The sequence below is a fragment of the Mustela nivalis genome, assembly GCF_964662115.1.
Source record: "Mustela nivalis genome assembly, chromosome: 6".
Taxonomy (NCBI): Eukaryota; Metazoa; Chordata; class Mammalia; order Carnivora; family Mustelidae; genus Mustela; species Mustela nivalis.
The window spans coordinates 16326494-16350443 of NC_139025.1; the positions used below are offsets into that span (position 1 = coordinate 16326494).

General features: G+C 45.2%; 1 protein-coding gene across 1 annotated transcript; it reads left to right on the forward strand.

Annotated features, from left to right (window-relative positions):
- The first annotated feature begins 386 nt into the window (after positions 1-386).
- On the forward strand, positions 387-23293 carry BATF (basic leucine zipper ATF-like transcription factor). Its single transcript, XM_082733634.1, has 3 exons — positions 387-767; positions 3086-3190; positions 22732-23293. The coding sequence occupies exons 1-3, from the start codon at positions 705-707 to the stop codon at positions 22939-22941; spliced, it is 378 nt and encodes a 125-aa protein (XP_082589760.1). The 5' UTR covers positions 387-704; the 3' UTR covers positions 22942-23293.
- Positions 23294-23950: the final 657 nt, after the last annotated feature.

Sequence of the window (23950 nt, forward strand, 5' to 3'; positions counted from 1 at the left end):
GGGCCTCTTCTGGGCCAGTAGTCAGGCGAAGACCAGGCTGCACAGGGCGGGCGAGGAAGGCCTACCCCAGGCCAGATGGGCAGCTGCTTTCGGGTAAAAACCAGAAAGAAATCCCAGTCTCACTGCTTTATTTTGGTTTTAAGAATCAAGTCGGCTGACAATGGAAACTCTTTCCCTGCTGCCCTCTCCTCTCTGCCGGTGTTGACAGGAGCCAGGCTTGCTAATTCGGGCTGGGGATTTTCCCTGCCTGGGCTGTTTTTCTCTTTTATCTTCATCAATTGAAGAGAGCTGTTCTTCCTTTCAAACAGACGGAAGGTATCTGGGGTTTTGTGTATTTTTTTTTCTTCCTTTCATATAATTCTGTGGGTCTTTTCCAGATATGTATTTTCTCTCAAATTAACTTCGAACTTGTTTAAGTTTCCGCCCATGTGACTTCCAGTGTGAGTTACCAGAAACCACAAGAGAGAGAGAGCGCGCGCGCACACGAGCCCCAAAGCGAGCGACATGTCCCTGTGGGGAGCAGTGCCTCGGCACCCCAGAGTGAGGAGGACGCAGGGGGCAGAGGCGGCTGCAGGGCGGGCAGAGGAGGGAGCTGCGCAGGGGGGTGAGCTGGTGGCCCGGGAGCCCTCAGGAAGGGAGGCCGGCTGGTGACCCGAGAGCCCGGTGGCCCCCGGGGTGTGTGCAGAGCCCGGAAGATTGCAGCCATGCCTCACAGCTCCGACAGCAGCGACTCCAGCTTCAGCTGCTCCCCTCCCCCTGGCAAACAGGTAGAGTCCCCCCTTTCCCTGCAGCCCACCTTCTCATTCTCGGGAGGGGGGTCCTCGGAGCTCGGGCTACAGGTCCCCATCCAGGGAGCCCCAGGAGGAGCGAGGAAGTGGCTGGGGGTAGGAGCGCCCTGTCATAGGACATGGTGTTTGCAGCTAAGCCACATCTGTTGGCCAAGACCCTTCTCCGGCACCCATCCCACCCAAGCCCCTTTCCCTCTCCACTCCCAGCGGGGCCTGCCCCCCTTCCTCTCCCCTGTGCCCCCACCCCGTGGAGCTTTCTAGGAAGCCAGGAGGAGAATGCGCATCAAGGAACCCTAGTCTCTCAAAGGAAAGGGTCCCCCTTTCCCCAAGGCGAGAGGCACCGCGTTAAGGAGGCGGCTGGCATGCCCAGCCCAGGCGTGTGGTTTCGTGGGAGGCAGCCATCAGGGTAAGAGAAGGAAGGGGCAGGGAAAAGCAAAGAAGAGGAAAAGGGCAAGCTGGAGGAGGAAGCCAGGCAAGCCCCTGAGAATCCATGTTATCTACTGGGGCATGGTCCCGGCTGCTAGAAAGGCCAGCAGGGAGGGATGGAGCTGCCACCTGTGGCTTCTGGACCGGAAAAGGAATCAGGAGAGGGCGTTGGAGCTGGCTGTAGGAGCTCAACTCCGGTTCGGGGAAGCCAGAGCCATTGAGGTAGAGAGTCTGGGAGCGTTTGGAATCGAGATTGTGACTTCCAGGTCCAAAGTTTTCAGCTTGAGGCTTGCCCAAAAAAGGGGGGGGGGCCACTCTGCCTGCCCCCAAAGCTTCTGGAGCTTTCTCTTCACCACTTTCCTTGACATCCCTCTCCAGACAAGGGCTGCTTCATTCTCACCTGATACGTCAAGGGATTAACATTTCTGCTCCAAGTTTGTGGTTTAAAAACCACATTCTTTCCTTAGCACAGATACCCAAGAGGGCTTGGAAGGTGCTGCATCGGAAGTAAAAGTGTAAAAATGGATAATCCAGCATCTGTCATCAATGTCTCGCAGAAGAGCAGCAGGCTAGGGGGAGTCCTGGTGGAGACCTCTAGAGGGAAAGAGTCCAGTCCTCTGCTCCAGATGGTATCACGGCAGCTCAGGCTGCCTGGAAGTCTGTACTCTTCTTAGGAAGGAAATTACTCATGGCTTCCATGGTAACCTAGTTCCCCCTGCCCCTTCTAGAGAAGCACTTCCTTCCCATCTAACCTGATGCCCTCCTACCGCAATGGCCTGGAAGTGTTGGGCACGCTGATGAGACATCTGCTTGGTGAGCACAGGCTTGCCCTGGGAACAGTGTCTCTGGCTCCTGTGTGGGCGTGAGAGGGAACAGGGCAGGCGCTGTGGACGATTTTACTCCTATACTCATCCTGCAATATCTGGAGGGGGGCGAGGAACTGGAGCAAACCTCTTTGTCCAAGTAGAGGACATGTCCATCTGTGGGATAAACTTAGAGGATACCCAGAGGTCCTCTTGTCCTAAGCAGCCATCCACTACCTGCCACAGCCAGGTAACCACCACCTTTAAAGCTATTCTTGGCTTCTAGTTTGTATTAGGCCTTGTGCTCAGGGCCATGGGAAATGTCAAGGTCACTGAGCATAATGAAGGGAATGCCCGAGAAAAAGAGGCAGATCTGGGATGGGGATCTCAGCCTAGGGATGTGGCAGAAGACACATGAATACAAACCAGTGAGGGGTGGGAAGTCCTTGGAAAGGTGTCAGCCTTAGCATCAGAAGATGGAAGGGCCTGGATTACGGTAGCCCCCTGGGCAAGCCCTTTGAGCCTCAGCTTCCTTGCATGTAAGAGCGAAACAATAATATTAACTGCACAGTTAATTAAACAAGGAGCTAATTAATTAAAGACAAGGAGTTAATTAAACAGGAATTAAACAAGAGCACCTCTGAAAAAGCACTTGCACAGAAGTTGGCATATAGTAGGTGCTCAGCAAAGTTTTGGGGGCAAAAATAGCAAGAAAATTCTAGGCCCAGAAGTGGGAGAGTAAGGGTGAAGCAGCCCCAGAGAGAGGAGAGGTGATAAAACACACTTCATCGCCTTCGCCATTTTTTTTTTTTTTTTCAAATACGGCGCTATCGAGGCCCCAGGGTCTTTTTCCTCTTCCTGTAGCTTTTGGCCAAAATAGCTATAGGGACCTAAGGGAGCGTAACAGTGTGAGGAAGAGTTCTCTTTTGGGCTCAGCCTTTTGAGTGGGCAAATGAAAAGATGAAGAAAGGGGAGGATGGATGGACAGATACCAGGCAGCCCGGGAACCTGCTTTGACTCCGGAGAGAGGAGCACGTCCACCTAATTCCCGTCATCTGTGCTTCCCAGGACTCATCCGATGATGTCAGGAAAGTTCAGAGAAGGGAGAAAAATCGCATCGCTGCCCAGAAGAGCCGGCAGAGGCAGACACAGAAAGCCGACACCCTGCACTTGGTGAGTGCTCAGAACCTTCTTCAGCCTCTGGAGCCTATAGGCTTTGCTTCCCACCACCCATGGATGCTTGGACCACAGTTTTGAGGCTTCCTGTGTGAGCATGTGGGGGGGGGGGCATGTGGGTAAGCAGAGGGGTAGGGCTGCGGGGTGCAGAGGAGAGGCTCTCTTCTGGGTGTTTTCAGATTTAGTAGCATGGAATGAGCTGGGGTGCTGAAAAAGAAATGAGCCCTTCTTCCTGACCCCCAAGAGGGCATGAGGTGTCAATGAGTTGATCGTATGAAGGAGGCAGGCTGGGTGGAAGCAGACCACCGGCTCAGAGATGGGGTAGCCAGAGAGAGCTCTATCCCTCTCGAGCCTAGAGAGCAGAAGGCAGGACTGTCTTTGGGAAGAATTTAGAAGGTGTCAAACACTTTGGGGAAGCCCTGATCCCAGTGTTGGGATCGCCTATGGTCCCATCCCCTAGGAGGCCAGTGGCAGCCACCCTGGTTTCTGCCTTTGGGACAAAGAGGTCCGTAGGGTGCTATACCCTACTCCTCTTTCCAGAACATCATTATGATGGTCCCCATACTGGTTGAGTTTCCTCCGGTCTCAAACTTTCTAGAGAAGGCTTTGAGCCCTACCTTGAGCAAGAGCCTTGGGTAATGGTGAACTACAAGTCCACCAGAGGACCAAGGCTCTGGTCATGTTGCTTAATTCTGGCTGCGTGCTTCCCAGAGTGGTGCTTCCTCCTTACCTCCCATACCTTAGCTCTCTTCATTCTGCCCCTTCATTTGGTCCTCGGTCAACCAGCTCTTACTTCACTGGCTCCATCCCCGTCCATCCTCCCGCCCCACCTCTAGCAACTCCACCGTCCTGTCCTTCCTCCTGAACCATTCCTGAAGCTCTCGCATCCTAGACCTTCACTTCAATGGTCAAGGGCAATTGGTACCCAAAATACCAATTTGGTACCAAGTGCATTTGTGTTTATTTGAAAGATTACCGTGGCAATCGGTCAGTTAGAATACTTGTTTTAATTGTATCAAAAAAGAGTAAGACACAGTTTTGGAGGAGCAAAGAGATGCTTCTTTTAGTGTTGTAAGGAAGCAGAGAAAAGTCAGCACCAACATCTCTGACGGGATGCTTGTGTTTTATGAGAAACGTATTCAGCATATCTTCCATTGCGTTCCAACGTAGTTTTAAGTTCATAATATTTGTGGAATGGAAAAAAAAAAAGAACAAATGGACACCAAATTCTCCCTTCTTTGTGATAATTATGATCAGCTGCCTAAATGGGAAGTTGTCAGTAATGCTGCTACTTATGGGTTCTCTGTGATTTCATCATAGCTGAGGGTCCTAACACACTCCTGTTTACTATTTGAAGCTTGAAAATCTATGATCACTCACTTGTCTCTATCAGAGTCTGATTTTTTTTTTAAGATTTTATTTATTTATTTGACGGACAGAGATCACAAGTAGGCAGAGAAGCAGGCAGAGAGAGAGAGAGAGAGGAGGAAGCAGGCTCCCTGTGAGCAGAGAGCCCGATGTGGGGCTTGATCCCAGGACCTTGGAATCATGACCTGAGCTGAAGGCAGAGGCTAAACCCACTGAGCCACCCAGGCGCCCCTCAGAGTCTGATTTTAATTCAATATTCTTTACAGCCAAAAAGCAAGCAAATATATAAAAATTGGGAAGGATAAAACCTGCCTTTTTGTATAAGCGGGCAATATCCTGAGACTGTAAAACTACTGTGAGCTTTATAAGTTTGGAGTATTAAAAAAAAAAAAAAACAAACTAAAAATTAAGGGTAGCTCAGCGGCTCTGCAGTCAGAAGTACAGGGTTTGGGGGAAAAAAAAAAGAAGTACAGGGTTTGAATCCTAACTCCCCGACTTGCTATCTTGTGTGACAGATCTTAGAGACCTTCAACTTCCCCTAGACTCAGTTTCCCTATTTCTACATTGGGAAATGACAGTGACTACCACACATATAAAAAGTTCAATGGAGCGCCTGCTGTACACGACTCAAAAAATTTAAGTATAATAAGAGTAGTTTTAATAATAGTTATTATTATAGAAGCAAAGATAAATAATCATAACTGGGGCACCTCAGGCGCTCAGTCCGTTAAGCCCGGAAGTGGTAGGCTCTTGATTTTAGGTCAAATCATGATCCAGGGTTGTAAGATGGAGCCCCTCGCTGGGCTCTATACTCTGTGGGGATTCTGCTTCTCTCCTTCTCCCTCTCCCTCTGCCTCTTCCTCTGCCTGTGTGTGTACTCTCTCTCTCACACACAATAAATAAATAAATAAATAAATAAATAAATAAATAAATAAATAAATCTTTAAAAATAACCACAATTAAAATTAGATATCTATCTATATCTATCTATCTACCTATCTCAAAATCTCAGGGTTGAGAGATTTCTTAAAGGCTGGAAAGTTCAGACACATTTTTGATGCTTGAGAGTCCTCTACACACTCTCCCCCAGCCCCTATGACCAAAATGGTCCCCAGTGTATGCCTGCTCACTTCTAATGACAGAGAGCTCCTTTCCTCCTGAGCTCCTCCCTATCATGCGCTGCGTCACCCCCAGTCTTTGTCCAAGCCTGGAGGACGTATCAATGAGGGGGACATGTATAGTTCTTTGCTGTGGCAAGGTTTTCAACGGACTCATCTCTCTCTCTCTCTCTCTCTCTCTCTCTCTAAGACAAGAGTTAGAACCAGAAGACTTGGCCCATCTTGATTATACTAGCCATGACTAGATTGAGAAGATCTCTGGGGCAGGAAGGCATTAGAGCCCCCGGTCATGCTGTCACCACGGTCACATCCACACCTCCAGCCTCAGCCTCTAGAATGTTCCCATTGTCCCCACACCTGGACACCAGCTCTTCCCCAGCCTTTACTTTGGAGCACCTTAGCATTCATCTTCACTTTTTGGGAAGCTAGCCTGGGGGCTGCAGCCAATGCAGCTTGTTTCTTGACTTCAGGTAAAAGCCTTTGGCAGCAACATTCAAGTCTGTCACCATCAAATAGAGGGGTTGGCTGTGGTGTGAAATGTTAATTTCCTCTCAGACGCAATCGCCCATCTTCCCCGTCCATTATCCTCTTAATTATGTTTGTGATTCAGGTAGAAAATCTTCTGGTTTACCACTAGCATTCTTAGGGTTGAGAGCTGGGTTTACCCTTGACTCCATGCGTGGCTCCACATGTTGAGGTTCTGGAACAGTTTTCTGGCTCTTTCCGGCTCTATGACATAGCCAGAGGACCCATCTGCCAATATTTTAAAGACTAGCTACTGAGAGCACTGTAACAAATAAAGACCATGTCTGTATTGCTGTGCTAGCTTCATAGGCTGGGGTAATGTTGTTTTCTCAGTTTCAGCTTTGTCACTATTATCTCTCTTAAAATACCAAAAGCATTACTTCATTTCTCCAGTGAGAGTGTGGGATACTTACTATTTAACATTTTCAGTATCTATCCTATAAATGGTTTACAACAAAACACCGAAAACTGATTGCTTTTAAAAAGCAGAGTAAGGGGGTGCCTGGGTAGCTCAGTGGGTTAAAGCCTCTATTTTCAACTCAGCATGATCCCAGGGTGCTGGGATTGCGCCCCGCATTGAGCCCTGCCCTGCATCGCATCGGGCTCTCTGCTCAGCAGGGAGCCTGCTTCCCCTTCTCTCTGCCTGTCTCTCTGCCTACTTGTGATCTGTCTGTCAAATAAGTAAAAAAAATCTTAAAAAAAAAAAGCGAGTAGGGAGGAGCCTCTTTCTACAATTGTTTAATCTTATGCCAACTTTAGAACATCCTTGGCATTCACTACCCTTCACATAAACTGGCTCAGGTGCTTCTTTTCATAACTGTGATATCAACAGAGTCCACATTCTGTTTTAATTCTCGTTGGGTGTTTCACACAAGCCCCTGCTACGCTTATTTCCTTTCCTCCCACAGACAACTATAAAATCTGTTAGGTGCAGTAAATGCATTGATTAAAAAGGAGAAAGGCATATCATTTTTTATGAAAATTTTATTTTTTTAAGTTTTCACTTTAATTCCAGTTTGCAAGCATACTAGACCAGTTCATCTCCAAAAGACACCAGTAGCTAGTAAGTGGATCCAAGATGATCAGCTGAAAGGTTATTAAAATTAATAAGGGAACCCTGTCAGCTTTCAAAGTTAACACAAAATGTAATGACTTTCCTATATGTAAACCATAACCAACTAGAAAATTTCATGGGAGAAAAGATTCCATTTATAATACCAACACTGGCAAGTGGAAGGAACAGTTTTCTGTTTTTTAAAATACGTTTAATTTTTAAATACGTTTTACTTAATTTTTAAATACGTTTTACAAAAAAAAAGGCAGGGCTTAATTTTTAAAAACTTTAAAATTATTCTAAGTGAATTTAAAAACACTCAAATAAATGGATAGATCTGCCTTATGTAAAAATAGCAATTTTCCATAATCTAGAAATTTAACTTAATGTAATCCCAATAAAAACCCAATGTAACTTTCTGGAAGTAAGGAGGAGACTTAGATTAGCTATTCTAAGTTCTTAGTGAGGAAAAACATGTGACAATTTCCAGGAAAATTTTAGAGGGGGTTAATTAAAGAAGATTAGCTGACCAAGATATTAAAGTGAATTTAAGTATAGAAATCAAAACAATGTGGAAAAGACAGAGCACTGGGCAGAAGAGAATACAGAAAGAGATTCCAAAGCAAACTGAAATTTAAGACCCAAGTACCTATATCAATTCCTAAGAACAAGGCACAAGACACAAGAACAAATGCAAAATGATGATGATGGCATTTCAAACCAGTGAAGGCAGCCAAATCATTCAATAAATAGAACTGGGACAACTGGCTAGCTGTTTGGGAAGAAGAAACTAGAGTCTTCATTTCTCATACAACATGCACACAGATTAAATATTAAAAAAAGAAAAATAAAGAAATTTTGGGGGAAAGAGCACTGAAAAATTATTTTGGAATGGACTTTCCCAGATAAAGTCCAAAACCCTGAAACCATAAAGGAAAAAACTGATATATATTACCTTTATACATAAAAAGTGAAAATTTCTATATAGTTCAAAATACAATATGCAAAGTCAAAGGCAAATGATGGATTAGGGAAATATCTGTAACACATATGACCAAAAAAAGGCATATTTACTTTATATATGAAAGCTCTTATGAATAAGAAAATGATGATTAACAATCCAAAAGAAAAACGAGCAATGATTATAAATGGGCAATTTACAGGGAGCCAGAGTAGCTCAGTGGGTTAAGCCTCTGCTTTCAGCTCAGGTCATGATCCCACGGTCCTGGGATCGAGCCCTGCATTGGGCTCCCTTCTCGGTGGGAAGCCTGCTTCCTCCCTCTCTCACTCTCCCTGCTTGTGTTCCCTCTCTCACTTTGCCTTTCTCTGTCAAATAAATAAATAAAATCTTTAAAGAAATGGGCAATTTACAGAAGGAAATAAATAGCAAATAAATATGGAAGATTCTAGACCTCACTTAGGGAAATGACAATTAAAGCAACAGTGAGATTCCCTGCCAGACTGGCAAAGACAAAAAATGTTGCTAACATGGGATGTTGTCCAGACAATGGAGAAGCAGGCACCACAACATACTTCTAGTAGGAGTTGGTACAACTCCATTAGAAGGCAATTTAACCATGCCCATCAAAAACACTGTAACCTGGCCGTTTTACATCTAGAAGTCTATTTACAAATGTACCTACAGATTACACAGTTATGTACATGTGAAGATAATCATTGCTGCATTGTTTCTTATAGTAAAGACTGGAAACAAGATAAATATCCATGGATAAGGAACTAATTAAATGAACTACAGCAGTCCATTCGGAGGACTACAATGGAGTTGTTAAAATAAATTACATCTGAATGTGTTAATCTGAGAAGATTATCCAGCTTCTATACTCTTTTTTTCTTTTAAGACTTTATTTATTTATTTGACAGACAGAGATCACACTTAGGCAGAGAGGCAGGCAGAGAGAGAGAGGAAGGGAAGCAGGCTCCCCGTTGAGCAGAGAGCCTGACATGGGATTTGATCCCAGGACCCTGAGATCATGACCGGAGCCGAAGGCAGAGGCTTAAGCCATTGAGCCACCCAGGCGCCCCTAGCTTCTATACTCGTAAGTGAAAAAGATGTGAATATGGTACATAGTTTGCTCCTGTGTACGTTTTTAATAGAAAGAAAAACATATATGTGCATGTGTATATGAACTTAAGATTTTTCAAAAAGGTTTTCCCTCAAGGTTAACCCTTATTTCTAAAAAGTACGATGGCAGGTCTAAAGCCGGGGAGAGATACTGTGCATTTTTCCCCTTTTTTATAGAGTTCGGATGTTTTTATCACGTACTTTTATTTTTATAATGCAGATATTTACATTCTCAACATCAGTCATTACTACATATGCATTAGGATGATTTCTAATTTGACTTCAAACATTGAATCGTCTTCTTCTGTAACATTTTATCCCTTGAACATCCTACATAAATATCTCAGTCCTTTGGGAGAACCAACTGTCCATTGGGGCTTGACCCTAAAGTCTACAGTACTGAAAAGCCTCTATAAGGGATGGCAAATCAGTGTCACTTGTGTGACGGTCCTGGTTGAGTGCAGTGGCTTGAAGGATTTTGAGTCAGTGTCCTAGGTCAGTGGGAAAGAGAGTTGAGATCAACTGAGCTGCTTTGTTCATGAAAAGGCTAAAGGTAGAAGAGATGGTAGGCAGAGAGTAATATTAGCCCAGAGCTATGCCTTTGACAAGTCAGATCTGGCCTCAAGAGTGGAACTGGAAGCAACGTGGAGTAACAGGGCCAAATCTGAAAACTGGAACTTGGGTACTCCCTTAGCTGGGGGTGGGAAAGTTGCTTTCCTGGGGCTGGCTCCTGAAGGAGTCTTGGACTAGTCTAAAAAAGAAACATTTATAGGTTTCAGGACATATTTTAATGCCATATATAACAAATGTTATGAGCATAAATTATGCATGAAATGAAGTTTAAAGCTAGTGCTGTGAGAAAAAAAGGTATTTACAATCAGAGGAAAATTGAGTAATGGAAGAAAAGCAGCTCAATGAAGATGTCAACCCCCAGGCCGCCTTAGAATGGCACTATTGTTCTTGGTCTTCTGGGGAATACTGGAAGAGAAAACTGTTTGTGGTCCTTTTTCACTCCTGGAGTTCTTTGCTTTCTCTCTGGGAGACCCTGCCATAAGATTTATTGGCATAGAGAAAGCATAGGTCAAAAACGAAAAAGCACAGAAGGAATGTTCTGGCTGTTCCACCCTTAAAAAATTCAGTGAAAACCAGCCAACCACCTATAGAAAAGAGGCATTTGTCTTGGGCCTCTGTTGCTATGAATTTCTTTTGATTAAAAACATATTAATTAAATACATGACTATGTACCGGGCACTGTGTGTTAAGTGCTCTATCTATAGTATCTCATTTAATCTGCACAAAAACCTGTTTTTTTGTATTATTATTGTAATATCATTTTAGTATTAGGTTAAGTAACTTGTCCAAGGTCACACAGATTGTAGCTAGGTCTGACTGACTTAGGGAGAGTCCATCTCCCTAACCATTACACTATACTGCCTCTGCCTTCAGACTCTCATGAAGATGTATTCATCTTCTCTGATATACTCCTTGAGTCTCTACCTAACTTTACTTTTTTGTTCTTTGAGGAACATCTTCCAAAATTCACACTTGTTCCTTCTCCACATTAGGCCTAGTCAAGAAATTAAAGTTTATATGAAATATATCAATATATCCATTGAAACCCCCCTTTTTTAAAGATTTCATTTATTTATTTGACAGACAGAGATCACAAGTAGGCAAAGAGGTAGGCAGAGCGGGGGAGAAGCAGGCTTCCTGCCGAACAGAGAGCCTGATGTGCGGCTTGATCCCAGGACCCTGAGACCATGACCCGAGCCGAAGGCAGAGGCTTTATCCACTGAGCCACCCAGGCACCCCTGAAACCCTTTTTAAAGAAAGCTGTGTGGCAGTAAATATTGATATCTCATAAGAGAACACTCCTTGGCACAGCAATTCTACTTATAAGAGTTTGAAAGAAAAATGATACACAAAAATACCTAATTCATCATGAACACCATGAACTGATAAATATTTTATCAATACTATAAAATTGGAAAGATGCCCAACAAGAAGTGATTAAGCTATATTATGATACATTCAGACACTAGAATTTTAAACTGCCACTGAAAATGACTATGTAGATCTGTAGCCCCGAAAGATATCAATGACATAGCACTGAGGGAAGAAACAGGAACTTATGAAGAGTATGCAGTCTAATGCTGTTCATGTAAAATTTGTGGGTTTGGGGCACGTTTGCATGCATAAAGAAATATCTGGAAAGATATTCTCCAAAATGCGAATAGTGATTCTTTCTGAGTGGTGAGTTTTGAGTAGTTTACCTTACTCTGGTATTTTTCTATATATTTTTTATTGTGATGAATGTGTACCATTTTAAAAGTAAGAACAACAAACTAGTAGACTATTTTCATTTGGGGAAAAAAAAAAAAAAACATGTCAAGGCAATCCACCACCCTTAAAAGCTTGTACCAATGATGATGAGTCAGTATGGCTACGTTAGGGAGGCATATTTGAGAGGAGGCCAAGTCCATGCCAGTCCTGACATTTATAAAGAATTTTTGTTCAAATGAGATTACAGGTCCCAGGTCATAAATTGATGGTGCCCATTCAAGCAGGAGTCTTCACAAAGCTGCTGTTAGCAGCACCCAAAGGTCTCTCTCCTGAAAAGAATGGGAGTCTCATCAAAAAGTTATCTTCTAAGCTGCTCAGGGATTTTCTTAGTTTCCTCTGCGGGACTCAGTCTGACACCTTGCTTCCTAGGGGGCATAGATTGGTTCCAGAGGACAAAGTCCCCTTCAGATGGTGGGATATCTGTAGAGTCTCATTTTGGGTCCACATGGTAGCTTGGGGGAAGGCGACTAACAATAATTATGGTTATATTCCCTTGTTTATAAGATTACAGAATTAAAAGATAACTCAGAGATGCTGTAGACTAACCTGCCACATAACCAATGGGGACACTGAGGTCTTTCTCAGGACACCCAAGAGCCCAAACCTCTTGCCTGCTCACCATTTGCTTTTGTTTTGTACCGCTTTGTTGAACAGGACTTTGCTATGCAGATGGTGTTGCTCTTACATGTCCTTTTGCAAAGGGTAAGCCAAGAAGTGAGCCATTAACCAGAAGGTCTGAATGACCTAGACAATCCTAGTAATAGAACACAAGTATATACAGCATGAGATGAGAATGAGAGTGCAAGGTTGAGAGGGACTGAAGTTTAAGTATTCCTTTATGTTAAAAAGATCTTAAAGTTGCAATCCAAAATTAAAAGCATAATACTGCATTGGGGAAAATATTTGCATCAAATTAAATAAATGCAGATTTCATATTTATACCATAGAAAGAACATCCTTTTTAAGAAAAACTTCAAGACTCCAATAGGTAAGTGGGCAGAAGCTATGAACAGAAAGCTTGTGTAATGTTTTTCCTACCAAAATGAAAATAATCCAATTTGCTATTCTGATTGTGAAAATGATATACACTAAGAGTTTCTCAACCTTGGCACTATTGACATTTTGAGTTGTATCATACTTTATTGGGGGAGAGGGTTGTCCTTTGCATGTAAAATAGAAAATCTACTATCTAGATGCCAGTAGCAGCAGCTCACCCCACAGTGGAGATGATGAAAAGTATTTCCAGACCTTGTCAAACATCCCCTTGGGGGGCAAAATTGCCCCCAGTTGAGAATACTGTACTAGGGAACAGACACATAGAAAATCCTTCCTCCTTGGTAATCAATAATTTATAAAATTACAATGAAATTAAGAAGCCTGGGGCGCTTGGGTGGCTCAGTCGGTTAAGCATCTGCCTTTGGCTCAGGTTATGATCCCAGGAGCCTGGGATGGAGCCCCATATTGGGCTCCCTCCTTGGTGGAGAGTCTGCTTCTCCTCATCCCTCTGCCCAGCCGCTCTTGTGCATTCTCTCTCTCGAGTAAATTTTAAAACTCTTTAAAAAAAAAAATAAATTAAGAAAACTTCAGAAGCCTAATTGGCAAAATACATTATTTAAAATTATAGTGCTTAAATGCAAAAGGGGTTGTAGTAACATTGACTTGTATGTTCACTGCTGATGACACTGTATATCTTATGTAACCTTTTACAGCATTACAACCATGAACTGGAAGACTGGCCATGCCCTTTGCCCCCCAATCTCACTCCTACAAATTTATCCTAGGACATGATTGAACAAAACCCATTATGGGTCAAGATGTTCATTGCAGCATTATTTATAATAGCAGCATTTTGATAGCAACCAAAATGTCCAACATTAAAAAAACCATTTTAGGTAAATTGTGGCTCTTCCATGTGATGACATAGCCATTAAAAATGATAATTATGGTGATGATGTAGATGTGACAAAGTCACGACAAAGCAAAATACAAATCATCTTTACAATGATTGACATTTCATAAAAATAAGTGTGTGTATCTTAAAAAGATGGCAATATGTGCAAATGAAAACAGTTGTGTTGAAAGTACGAGGATCGTGGGGGGGGGGTGCCTGGGTGGCTCAGTGGGTTAAGCCACTGCCTTCGGCTCAGGTCGTGATCTCAGGGTCCTGGGATCCAGCCCTGCATGGGGCTCTCTGCTCAGCGGGGAGCCTGCTTCCCCTTCTCTCTCTGCCTGCTGCTCTGCCTACCTGTGATCTCTCTCCGTCAAATAAATAAAATCTTAAAAAAAAAAAAAAGATCGTGGGTGGGTATGAGTTTTAAAAAATATCTTACATGTAGTTATACTGTATATTTTTTATTTAAAAACAAGAAAATGGTTAGAGATCTGTGTGAACTCAGGAGGACACTGAGGACAAGGGCAGCAATGATATCATTGAGCTAGAATTTGATGGTCAAGTTTTAGTAAATCCTACCATTTAGCCTCCAAACGGGAACACTTTTGGAAGTGAAAAGAGCTCACATAAGAATGACCCCAGAACAGCGGGTATGGACTGGGACTGTACCAGTGCATATCTCATCCCTCTCAGTTTAGGGAAACTAAGGAGGGTGACCTGGAGCTCTTCTAAAGCAAGATATTTATTCAAAAGCAGGATAAAGTTCAGAGCCAAGCAGAGGAGACTAGATTCCTAGGGCCAAAGTACACTTTCTTACAACTGAGGATCCTCTAACCAAAACGTTTTCTGGGTGCTCAACTGGTACAGGTACCCAGAAAACATTTTGGTTAGAGGTGGGACAGTCCAGAAAATTCTATAAACAAAGGCCAATTTCCCAGTACTGGATCCAGTGTTAGAAGAGATGATCGATCCACTCAACAAGTATATATTAGTGTCCTACGTGCCAGGTATGGTTTTTTTCCGGGCACTGAGAATACAACAGGGACAAGACAGAGACCCCGAATTCATGGACCTTACATTCAACTGGAAGTCACACTGGAAAACAAGCAAATAAATGGACAGGCTAATCAAACCAAGTGAAGAGAACTTCAAATAAAATCAAATAGTGCAATGTTGAATGTGATTAAGGGGTGGGTGGGGACAGTGATCAAGGAAGGTCTGAGACCCTGATATTTGAGATCAAATGTGGTAAGAGAAAGAGACTGGGAAGATCTGGGGGAAGGGTGTGCTCGGCAGAGCCTTGAGGCCAAACTTTGTGTGGCCAGTCAAGGGTCAGAAAGATGCTTTGTCGGACCAGGCCTTTGAGAACGTGAGATGCTCAGGAACAGGGGTGATGGAGCCGCAGGTAGCAGGAACCCGATGGGAGGCGGGTGGGTCAACAAAACTAATTCAGATCTGCCGGGGGCTTATATCTGAACCTAAACTCTGATCTACAGACTGGAAAGCAGTAACACCTCACTGGGCTGTTAGGATTTCAAAGACAGGGCAAAGACAAAAACAAAGCAATAGTGTATTTGTTTTGTTTTGTTTTGCATTGAGGTGAAGGTTATATTTATTCATTCATTTGAATGCAAAGCACTTGGCTTTTTTTTTTTTTTTTAAAGATTTTATTTACGTATTTGACAGAGAGAGACATAGAGAAAGAGGAAACACAAGCAGGGGGACTGGGAGAGGGAGAAGCAGATTTCCTGCAGAGTAGGAAGCTTGATGTGGGCCTTGATCCCAGGACCCTGGGATCATGACCTCAGCTGAAGGCAGCAGCTTAAATACTGAGCCACCCAGCACCCAGCACTTGGCATTTTCCTATAAATCAGTCAGATGAAGATATCAGATATATTATTATAGATGAAAACATGTGCCCTTCCTTCCAGTTGTTTATAAAAGCTTTAAGAGCACTAACGGTTTCACTGGCCTGGTTTTTTGCCGCCACCGCTGGGCAAGTCCCCTTCATTTGGTATGGATGGGGAAAGTCAAGTTCCAGTTAAGGAAACTATACTCAGAGTTCTTAAAATGCTGTTAATTCTGCTACTCCCACCCATGGCTTTATTTTGGGGAACAAGAGTGTTGTTAAGTAGGGATCTGACCTGGGCCTTTTTTAAACAGGGAATCTCTTAAACTCATTTGTAACCATATAAAGTAGAAGCTATAAAAGATATTAAAGTCTTGGTTAAACACTCCATTGGAAGTTTCATGGACATCATTAAAAGACTGTCCATATGCAGGGTTTGGGAAATTATTAGAGTCTAATTTGGTAGTCAAGCAACATGATTTTATCAAACACTTACTATGTGCCAAGCACTGTCCTAGTCAATGATGACGAAACAGTGAAGATAGCAATAGACCCTCACAGAGCTCAACAATTTAAAGGGAAACTAGTTAGATACTTACCATTAATGAGATTCCAATAGATACCCTACCTCCTGCTTTCCATTATCACAATGATCTGTTCTGGGTTACTTGGAATTGTTTTCACCAAATATAACAGCAGTGTGATAGAGAGGCACTTTCCCTTAAACAAACATTTACTTTCAAAAGATTTTTTTGACTTACAAACATTCTCCCACTTTTCTAAAGTTATTTATATTATACTTACATTATTTATCCTATATATTAAAATAAAAATATTTAATAAAATAAAAATATAAATATATAAATTTAATAAAAGTAAACATTGCCCAATATTTATTTCCTTACATATATATTAATTTTTTTAAAAAATTCAATTAAGTTAACATATACTGTATTATTAGTTTTGGGGTAGAATTTAGTGATTCATCAGTTGCATATAATACTCAGTGCTCACTATGTCAAATGCCCTCCTTAATGCCCATCACCCAGTTACCCCAACTCCCCACCCATCTCCCCTCCAGCAACCCTTAGTTTGTTACCTATAGTTAAGAGTCTCTGATGGTTTGTCTCCTTCTCTGTTTTAGTCTTATTTTATTTTTCCTTCCTTTCCCCTATGGTCATCTGTTTTGTTTCTTAAATTCCACATATGAGTGAAATCATATGGTTTTATCTTTCTCGGACTGACTTATTTCACTTAGCCTAATACCCTCTAGCTTCATTCACGCCATTGCAAATGGCAAGATTTCATTCTTTTTGATGGCTGAGTAATATTCCATGGTATAATAAACACTACATCTCCTTTACCTATTCCTCTGCCAATGGACATATATATTTTTAAGAGGAACCAGCTATGAACATGATTCATTAAGCTCACCTGCAAAGTGTTTTCAAGTCTTGATGCCTGAGACCTGTCCTCAAATTGGAACCTCTCACAGGGGTGAAGTTCAGGAGTTAAAATCTTTTTGAAGCTCTTCAGGTGACCTCATGTGGTAGAATGTGCAGAGTGAGTCTGGGACAACTGGGGTCATAGAAGTGCCCAGACACTGTCCCCAGAGGACCGGTAGGATTGAAGAAAAAAATAACTTAATTTAAACCTTTGTGTTCATGGCAATTACTAGTTGTTTGTTTTTTGGAATTGGGCTTGCTAGTGATAACCTTCCTAGGTTGAGATATCAGTCAGGATTCCATTCAGCTACAAGTAATAGTGAGACTATCAAACGGGCATCACTAAGTCTCGGATAACAAGGAATTCAGAATGAACAGGCCAGGGCCGAATGCAAGAACATCATCAAAGAACCGGGCTACTTCTGTCTGTGTGCAGGTATCCTCGCTATGCGACTTTCATCCTCAAGGCTGCAGTATAGCTTCTGGACCTCCAGGCACCAATCTGGGTTGAGGGAGGGTGGCTTTTGTCCTGGTGAGGCTTTACCTTTTCAATTGGAAAGGGTAGCTCCACCCCCAGCTACTTCGACTTAGATCTTATTGGTCAGAATCTGTCACATGGTCTTGCCCAGCTACAAGAGAAGCTGAGCATTTGATAAATTCTCTTTCTAGCTCTCTGGAGGAAAGCAAGGAGGAGGAGGCTAGGACAGTAGAGATTTCTTCAGAATCGGACTTGTTTGTTATTCAGTGCGAAAACCCGTGGCTTGATGATTCTTCTTCTCTCCTCATTGGGTGAGGAAGTGGAGTTGGGGCCAGTTTCCCCGGGACTGGTGGGAGGGGTAGGCATAGATCCTCCCAGGGCTTGGGAGATGTCCTACGCCGGTTCGCAGACTTCTCCAGAAACGGTGGGCTCCACGCTGTATCTGTGTCTGGTGGATTGGTGACTGCTGGAGACTGAACATATTTAGGTGTGAGAGATAAGCTTCACTTACCATTCTCATGTTTAAGTGTAGGTGAGAGCTAAAAGGTCACCCAATCGATAAATGACTACGTGTTCTGTTGAAGAGGAACACGCAGGGACTATTTTCACTCTTCTGGAAATCATGATTAGAGCCTTCAAGGAGAAGGTCAAGGCACTAAACCAAAGCCGGCAGGGAGGAGGACCAAAGACCTGCTCACAATGCCCGGAGAGTCCCTACCAGAGCCTGGGGCCAGAGCCTGTCCTTGGCCTTGCTCCTAACTGGCTTCCTTGTGGGTAAGGGAACTGTCTGGGGATTCCCCATCATTCATGAGCTCTTTGAGTGACCCCCTTTCAGCCCCTCCAGTAGGGAATTTCCCAGAATGTTCCCACACCCCCATGAAGCCTCTTCCTTAACCACCCCCAAGCTGCCTGTAGTTTAGGGTTGGCATCAACCTTCAAGCTTCAGAGCTGGGGGTGAATTATGAGCATTATTGTCTGGATTTGTAAGAGGTAGGAGAGAGGGAAGATGAAATTGAAAAGCCAACAGGGCTGAAGCCTCCCAGGAGATAATTACCAAACATCATAAGATTTAAACAAATGTCAAAGACAAGGAGAAGAGGGTGGGCACAGACTCCGAAGCCAGGCTGCCTCATTCAAGTCGTGGTGCTGCCTCTTCACAAGCTGTGTGACCTTGAACAGGTTACTTAACTTCCCTGTACTTTTAGGTTGTCTTCTTCTGCAAAATGTAGATAATCATGTTATCTACCACAAAGATTAAAGATAATAATACCTGTCAAATACTTAAAAGAGAGATTGGTACATGGTAGCATTCAATAAATGTGAGTTATGAAGTCAAGCTAGACTATTCTTGTAAAAATTTGGTTCCCACTAATTTTTCTTGTATAAATTGAGTCTACGTCCCTCTGCCCCCAGCGACCTTCTCCTTGGCCTTCACACACACTCCTTCCTAACAAGTGGACCGCGTTAAAGGCTCATACACTCAGGTATTTAGTTTGGAATCTGAAATATTCGAGAGTCAAAGAGGGCTTGGAGATTTTCGAAGCTAATGGTTCCTTCTAATGTTTTTCAATATTCACTGCATTGGGAGCCTCTAGCAACCCAATGCCGGACTGCACCCCAGACTGCTTAAATCAGAATCGGCCACCGGGACGGGTAAATCTCCCCAGGGGGTCCCATGGATCCCAGGGTGTGGCCGCGGTTGAGAACCATTGTTGTGGTCTAGTCTTCCTGTTCTAACCGGAACAGGGGCCCAAAGAGGGAAAGCGAGTCACAGAGGCTCACCTAACCAGGACCCCAGTTTCCAGTTACTGCTGATGGAAACCGCTGTCGACGTGTGCTCTGGACCTCACTCTGCATGAGTGAGTTCTCTAAAAGAAGAGCTGGACAGAGGATTCCCTCCCATCTCTGGGCAGGAATGCCGACGATCGGAAGAGTGTGACCAACTCGGGGTTCCAGTGTGGTATTTAAAGATCACCAAAATCGAGACCCAGTGCTCCTTCGGGATACTGTAGGGCAGCCGAAGACTTCTTAGTGATTTCTGAAGACCTTCGGTCACTTAAGTCACCAGTTTCTCAGGGGAAGCATTGGGTATGCCAGAGTAAGAATGGGGGCTAAAGATGGGAAAGCCTCAAGCCAAACCCTCTCTTGCCCCTATGTGGTTATGGGGCTTTGGGTCAGTCGCTGAAGTGTCTGGACCTCTGATAAAATCAGTGTCTTGAGGCAAATTCCAAAGCCCTCTCTCCCAGCAGCTGCCTCCACCAGCCTGTGATCATTCCGAGGGGGTATTTTGGGTAGCTTTGTCCCAGGGTCTCAGTTGGCCTCATCTGAGAAGTGGGGATCATGGCAAGGGCTGGCCTCCCGTGTCCATCTCAGGGAGTTCCTGTGAGGAGCCTGAAGGACAGAAAGGAATTCTGAAAAGCGGAAAGCAGGTCACGCAGAAGCCCAGATGCCGGCTTACCGCTCCCTGACTGACAGAGGACATGCGTGTGAGAGGCCAAAATTTCCTTCCCAAACATTCCTCTCCACTCCCCGCTGAGTCCTAGGTTTCCAGCCGCCACTGGGAAAGGAAGGGAAATTGAGGGATGTGGTCATTGTACCTGTGAGTAAACACCTGCTCCCATTGGCTGCCTTGGCTAGTTTGTCCCCGTGTGAGTGCTTTCCAGGGCATGACTGCCCCAGGAAGGGTCAGAGTGGACTGAGCCGGGGACAAGTTGGGAGGAGGCCCCCCCCACGCCCCCCAGCCACTTCCTCCTGCAAGGGAAGTCGAACTCTTGGTCTTGCCAGTGCTGGCTGGCGGCATGGCCCCTGGGCTGCCTGGTCTGGTTTCTCTGGGGCCCTAGCAGGAAACCATCTTGCTTCCCAAGGTAAAGACAAGCTTCTTGTCACAGGTGGTTGTTTTCTGGTCAGAGGCAGCGGTGGTTGTGAACCCTCTCGCAGAGCTCTGGAATCTGCAAGCCAGGAGGGGGTGGTGGCGGTGGGGAGCGAAAGCTAGAGAGAGCTCAACAGAGCTCGCTTGGGGAGGAGGAAGAACCTGCTGTCACTTCCCGAAAGCTGGGCCTGCCTCTAGGCGGGGTGAAGGTCAGAGCGGTTGGTCGCTGTGGCCCGCCTACCCCACCCCTCCCGCCTGCCTCGGGGTTTGCCCAGGCTCTTCAGAGCACAGAATTTACAGTAAACGTTGTCACCAGTGGAAACTCTCAGAGGGGGCGAAGAAAAGGGCTAGAGGAAGGGGCGAGGACTCCCGGCCCCCAGTTCCCGTCTTAAAACCACCCCCCCAACCCAGTCTCATGGGTTGCTTTCTTTTACCTTTCGGTAAAGAGGGGATGCCCTGAGTCTGGGATGTGCCTGGAAACAAGGAAATGGTAAGATAAGGGAGCTGCCATACCTTGCAGAAGAAGCCGGTGCCTCTGACTCCACCATCGTGGGTCTGAGTGTCCTACCCAACCCCATCCCATTTCAGAGATGGGGGTTTCCTTTGTACTGACCTCGGCACCATTTTCTAGCTCAAAGACACATACAGGAAATGCCAGGCTAGGGCTGAGCCTGCTTGTATCCGTCCTTCACAAGTGGATGGAAGCCGGCCTGATGGGTAAGGCCACAGGCATAAGCTCCTCTACCACTTAAAAAGGGACTCTGGGGTTCACGGATTAGGGCAGTTGCCAGCCTACCTAGCTCTCTCATTGGACCATAGCTCCTGCTCCTGGTGGGTTATGTAAGGCACCTCTTAATCGGCAAGTTATCTTACACCTGCTCACTGCCCATCACGGTTTCGAGTGAACTGTTCCTCCAGCCATGGGTATCATTAGCCAGTCAATCAACAGACATTTGAGTTCATACTGTGCGCCAGGCACCTAACAAATAGGCACTTGGTAAGTGTTTGACTGATTAAAACCAATGTAATAGTGTGTTTAACTTGTTTTTATTTTATTTTATTTTTTTAAGATTTTATTTATTTATTTGAGAGAGAGACAGTGAGAGAGAGCATGAGCGAGGAGAAGGTCAGAGAGAGAAGCAGACTCCCCGTGGAGCTGGGAGCCCGATGTGGGACTCGATCCGGGACTCCAGGATCATGACCTGAGCTGAAGGCAGTCGTCCAACCAACTGAGCCACCCAGGCGTCCCGTTTAACTTGTTTTTAAACTTGCCTGATCCTTAGTTAGGATGGCCTGGGGCACTTGTTAAAAACTCAGGGAATTCCCAGATTTCACCCCAAATCCCAAACCCACTGAGTTCAAATCTCTAGATTTCAAGAACAGCCTGAAACTCTAATAAGGCCTTCAAATAATTCTAATACTACGGCCAGGCTGACCTAAGTCAAACAAAACTAGAAATATTAAGGCCTGGTTGCCAGCTCAGGTTGATTTTTGAACTGAAGTGTAACTGACTTACCTCTCCAATGCCCTTTTCTCTTTCTCTGTGGCACCAGGGATTAGATGAGTCAATCTGTTTGATTGACTCAAGGAATGTGAACTTTCAAATCACATTGGAAATGCAATTCCCTTAGGTAGCTTTGTTTTCCAGTACACACTAATTACGAGAGTGGAATTGTTGATTAATTAATGATGTGATCAGGAATCAGCACTCTTGGACCCAGAGTTTGCCTGATTAGCGTTTAATCTGATGGTGTTCTTAGCAACAGGGGAAAGGTGTTTCTGGAAAAAAAAAAGCACATATGCATGAGCAGAACACACACAGGGGGCTTTAAACCAGACTCTCGAATGGACTGGCCAGCAGGATGAAACCAGCCAGCAGAATGGACTGGAACTGAACCTTGTGGTGTGTTTTGACCACTCGATGTTTATAAAGACCCTGGTGTTCTAGAATCTGGTTAAGTAGACAGTTAGCCATGGACTTCCTTAGGCTAAAAGCCCACCCTGGAAACATTCGGAGAGCTTGCGGTATAACATTGGGTAGAAAAGCATGAAATTAGTATAAGCTGTTCTCTCAAACTCTTTTCCATTTTTTCAGGCTCTCACCTGTCAGCCTGTTTCCCATAATATACACTTGCCGCTCTCAACCCACATACACACTTGCAGAGACCCACATACACACACACACACAAAGGCGCACACTTCCCACCCATTCCCATGTGCTCCTCTATCAGGTGAGATCCTACGAAGCTGCCACCCTTATAGGGCAAACGGACAAAACCCAGCAATTTTATGGGTTCAAGCTTGTATCTGGGCACACACATGCATTTATAAATGCATCCATGCTTCTCATATGACACACGCAAATACATGCACACACACGTGCAGAAAAAAATCACTGATAGCCCTCCCCGCGGCTGTGCTGGTGAGAAGTGAACCTGTTTCCTCGCGCTCCCCCTTCCTCCTATCCTGTGCCTTCGTAGAGACTGATCTCTGATGCTGACTTTTCTCCACACAGGAGAGCGAAGACCTAGAGAAACAGAACGCGGCTCTGCGGAAGGAGATCAAGCAGCTCACAGAGGAGATGAAGTATTTCACGTCGGTGCTGAGCAGCCATGAGCCCCTGTGTTCGGTGCTGGCCGCCAGCACGCCCTCGCCCCCCGACGTGGTGTACAGCGCCCACGCCTTCCACCAGCCTCACGTCGGCTCGCCTCGCTTCCAGCCCTGACTTTCCAGACATGGGGTGGTGGGGGACGGAGCCCCCCAGCCCCCAGCTGCCCTGGCAGGCCTCAGGAGGGGCACACGGACTGTGGCCAGGCTGCCCTCACCCCCAGGGCCCTCTCTCCATCTGGAGACCCGGAGGCAGAGGCCCGGACAAGGGTTGAGCACAAGACTGGAGCATCTGGGAGTGTGGTAGGCCACCCAGTGGTGTCGCCGCCTGTCCATGTGTGCGGAGTCCCCATGCGGATGGGAGGCCCAATCGAGAGTTTGACCAGACATGATACCCGAGACCCATGGCATTGAGGGAGGAGGGTAGGAGAGGGCGGGGGTTATTTTTCTAATAAATTTCTTAAAAGAAACCAGCTTGGCAAACAATTGTCTTCTTTTACACACTTCCTTGAAACCCTAAGTTCTGTGGGGTTGGCACCTTCTTTTGTCCTTAGTCTCGAGACTCATTAAAGCTCTGTAGACGGCTAATATCTCTTCTCTCCCATGGTTTGTGAGCCTACTTGGGAAGCTGGGGCTTTTCAAAGCATCTCCAGTCCTCCCTGGAGGCATCTTCTTGATTTCCTCCCCCAGTCACCTCACGACGACCTCCACCTTCCATTCCTTCCCAGACTGTCGGCGGGCCATGCTCCGGACGTGGGGAAGGACCAGTGTGAGATGCTCTTCAGAGGAAGGGTCAGCTACACTCCCTCAGCTCGGCCCAGACAGCCAGCCCTGGAAACTGCTGCTTGCTGGGCCCCGGGCAAGGTGTTCCAGTAACACAATGGCAACCCCAGGAAGACTCTGCCTCATGCTCTCACGAGGCTTGGGTCCATGGGGACGTTCCTGCTAATGAGCCTACATTGGGCTCCACGGGCTGCCATTTTGAGCACAGTTTGAGGGCAGCAGGGCCTCGTCAACACAGGCTTGTCTTCCAGTCTTCAAACTGACTAGTTTTGGCAGAGCCTGAACCCAGTATGTTCTGGTTCCCCTGCTCCAAAGTCCACCTGTTCCTCACAGATGCCTGGGCC

Excerpts from the sequence above, each read along its gene's own strand:
- BATF (XM_082733634.1), top strand. The coding sequence starts at position 705 with ATGCCTCACAGCTCCGACAGCAGCGACTCCAGCTTCAGCTGCTCCCCT. Across the intron at positions 768-3,085 it reads CCCCTCCCCCTGGCAAACAG|GACTCATCCGATGATGTCAG; the intron begins GTAGAGTCCCCC and ends TGTGCTTCCCAG. Across the intron at positions 3,191-22,731 it reads AAGCCGACACCCTGCACTTG|GAGAGCGAAGACCTAGAGAA; the intron begins GTGAGTGCTCAG and ends TTCTCCACACAG.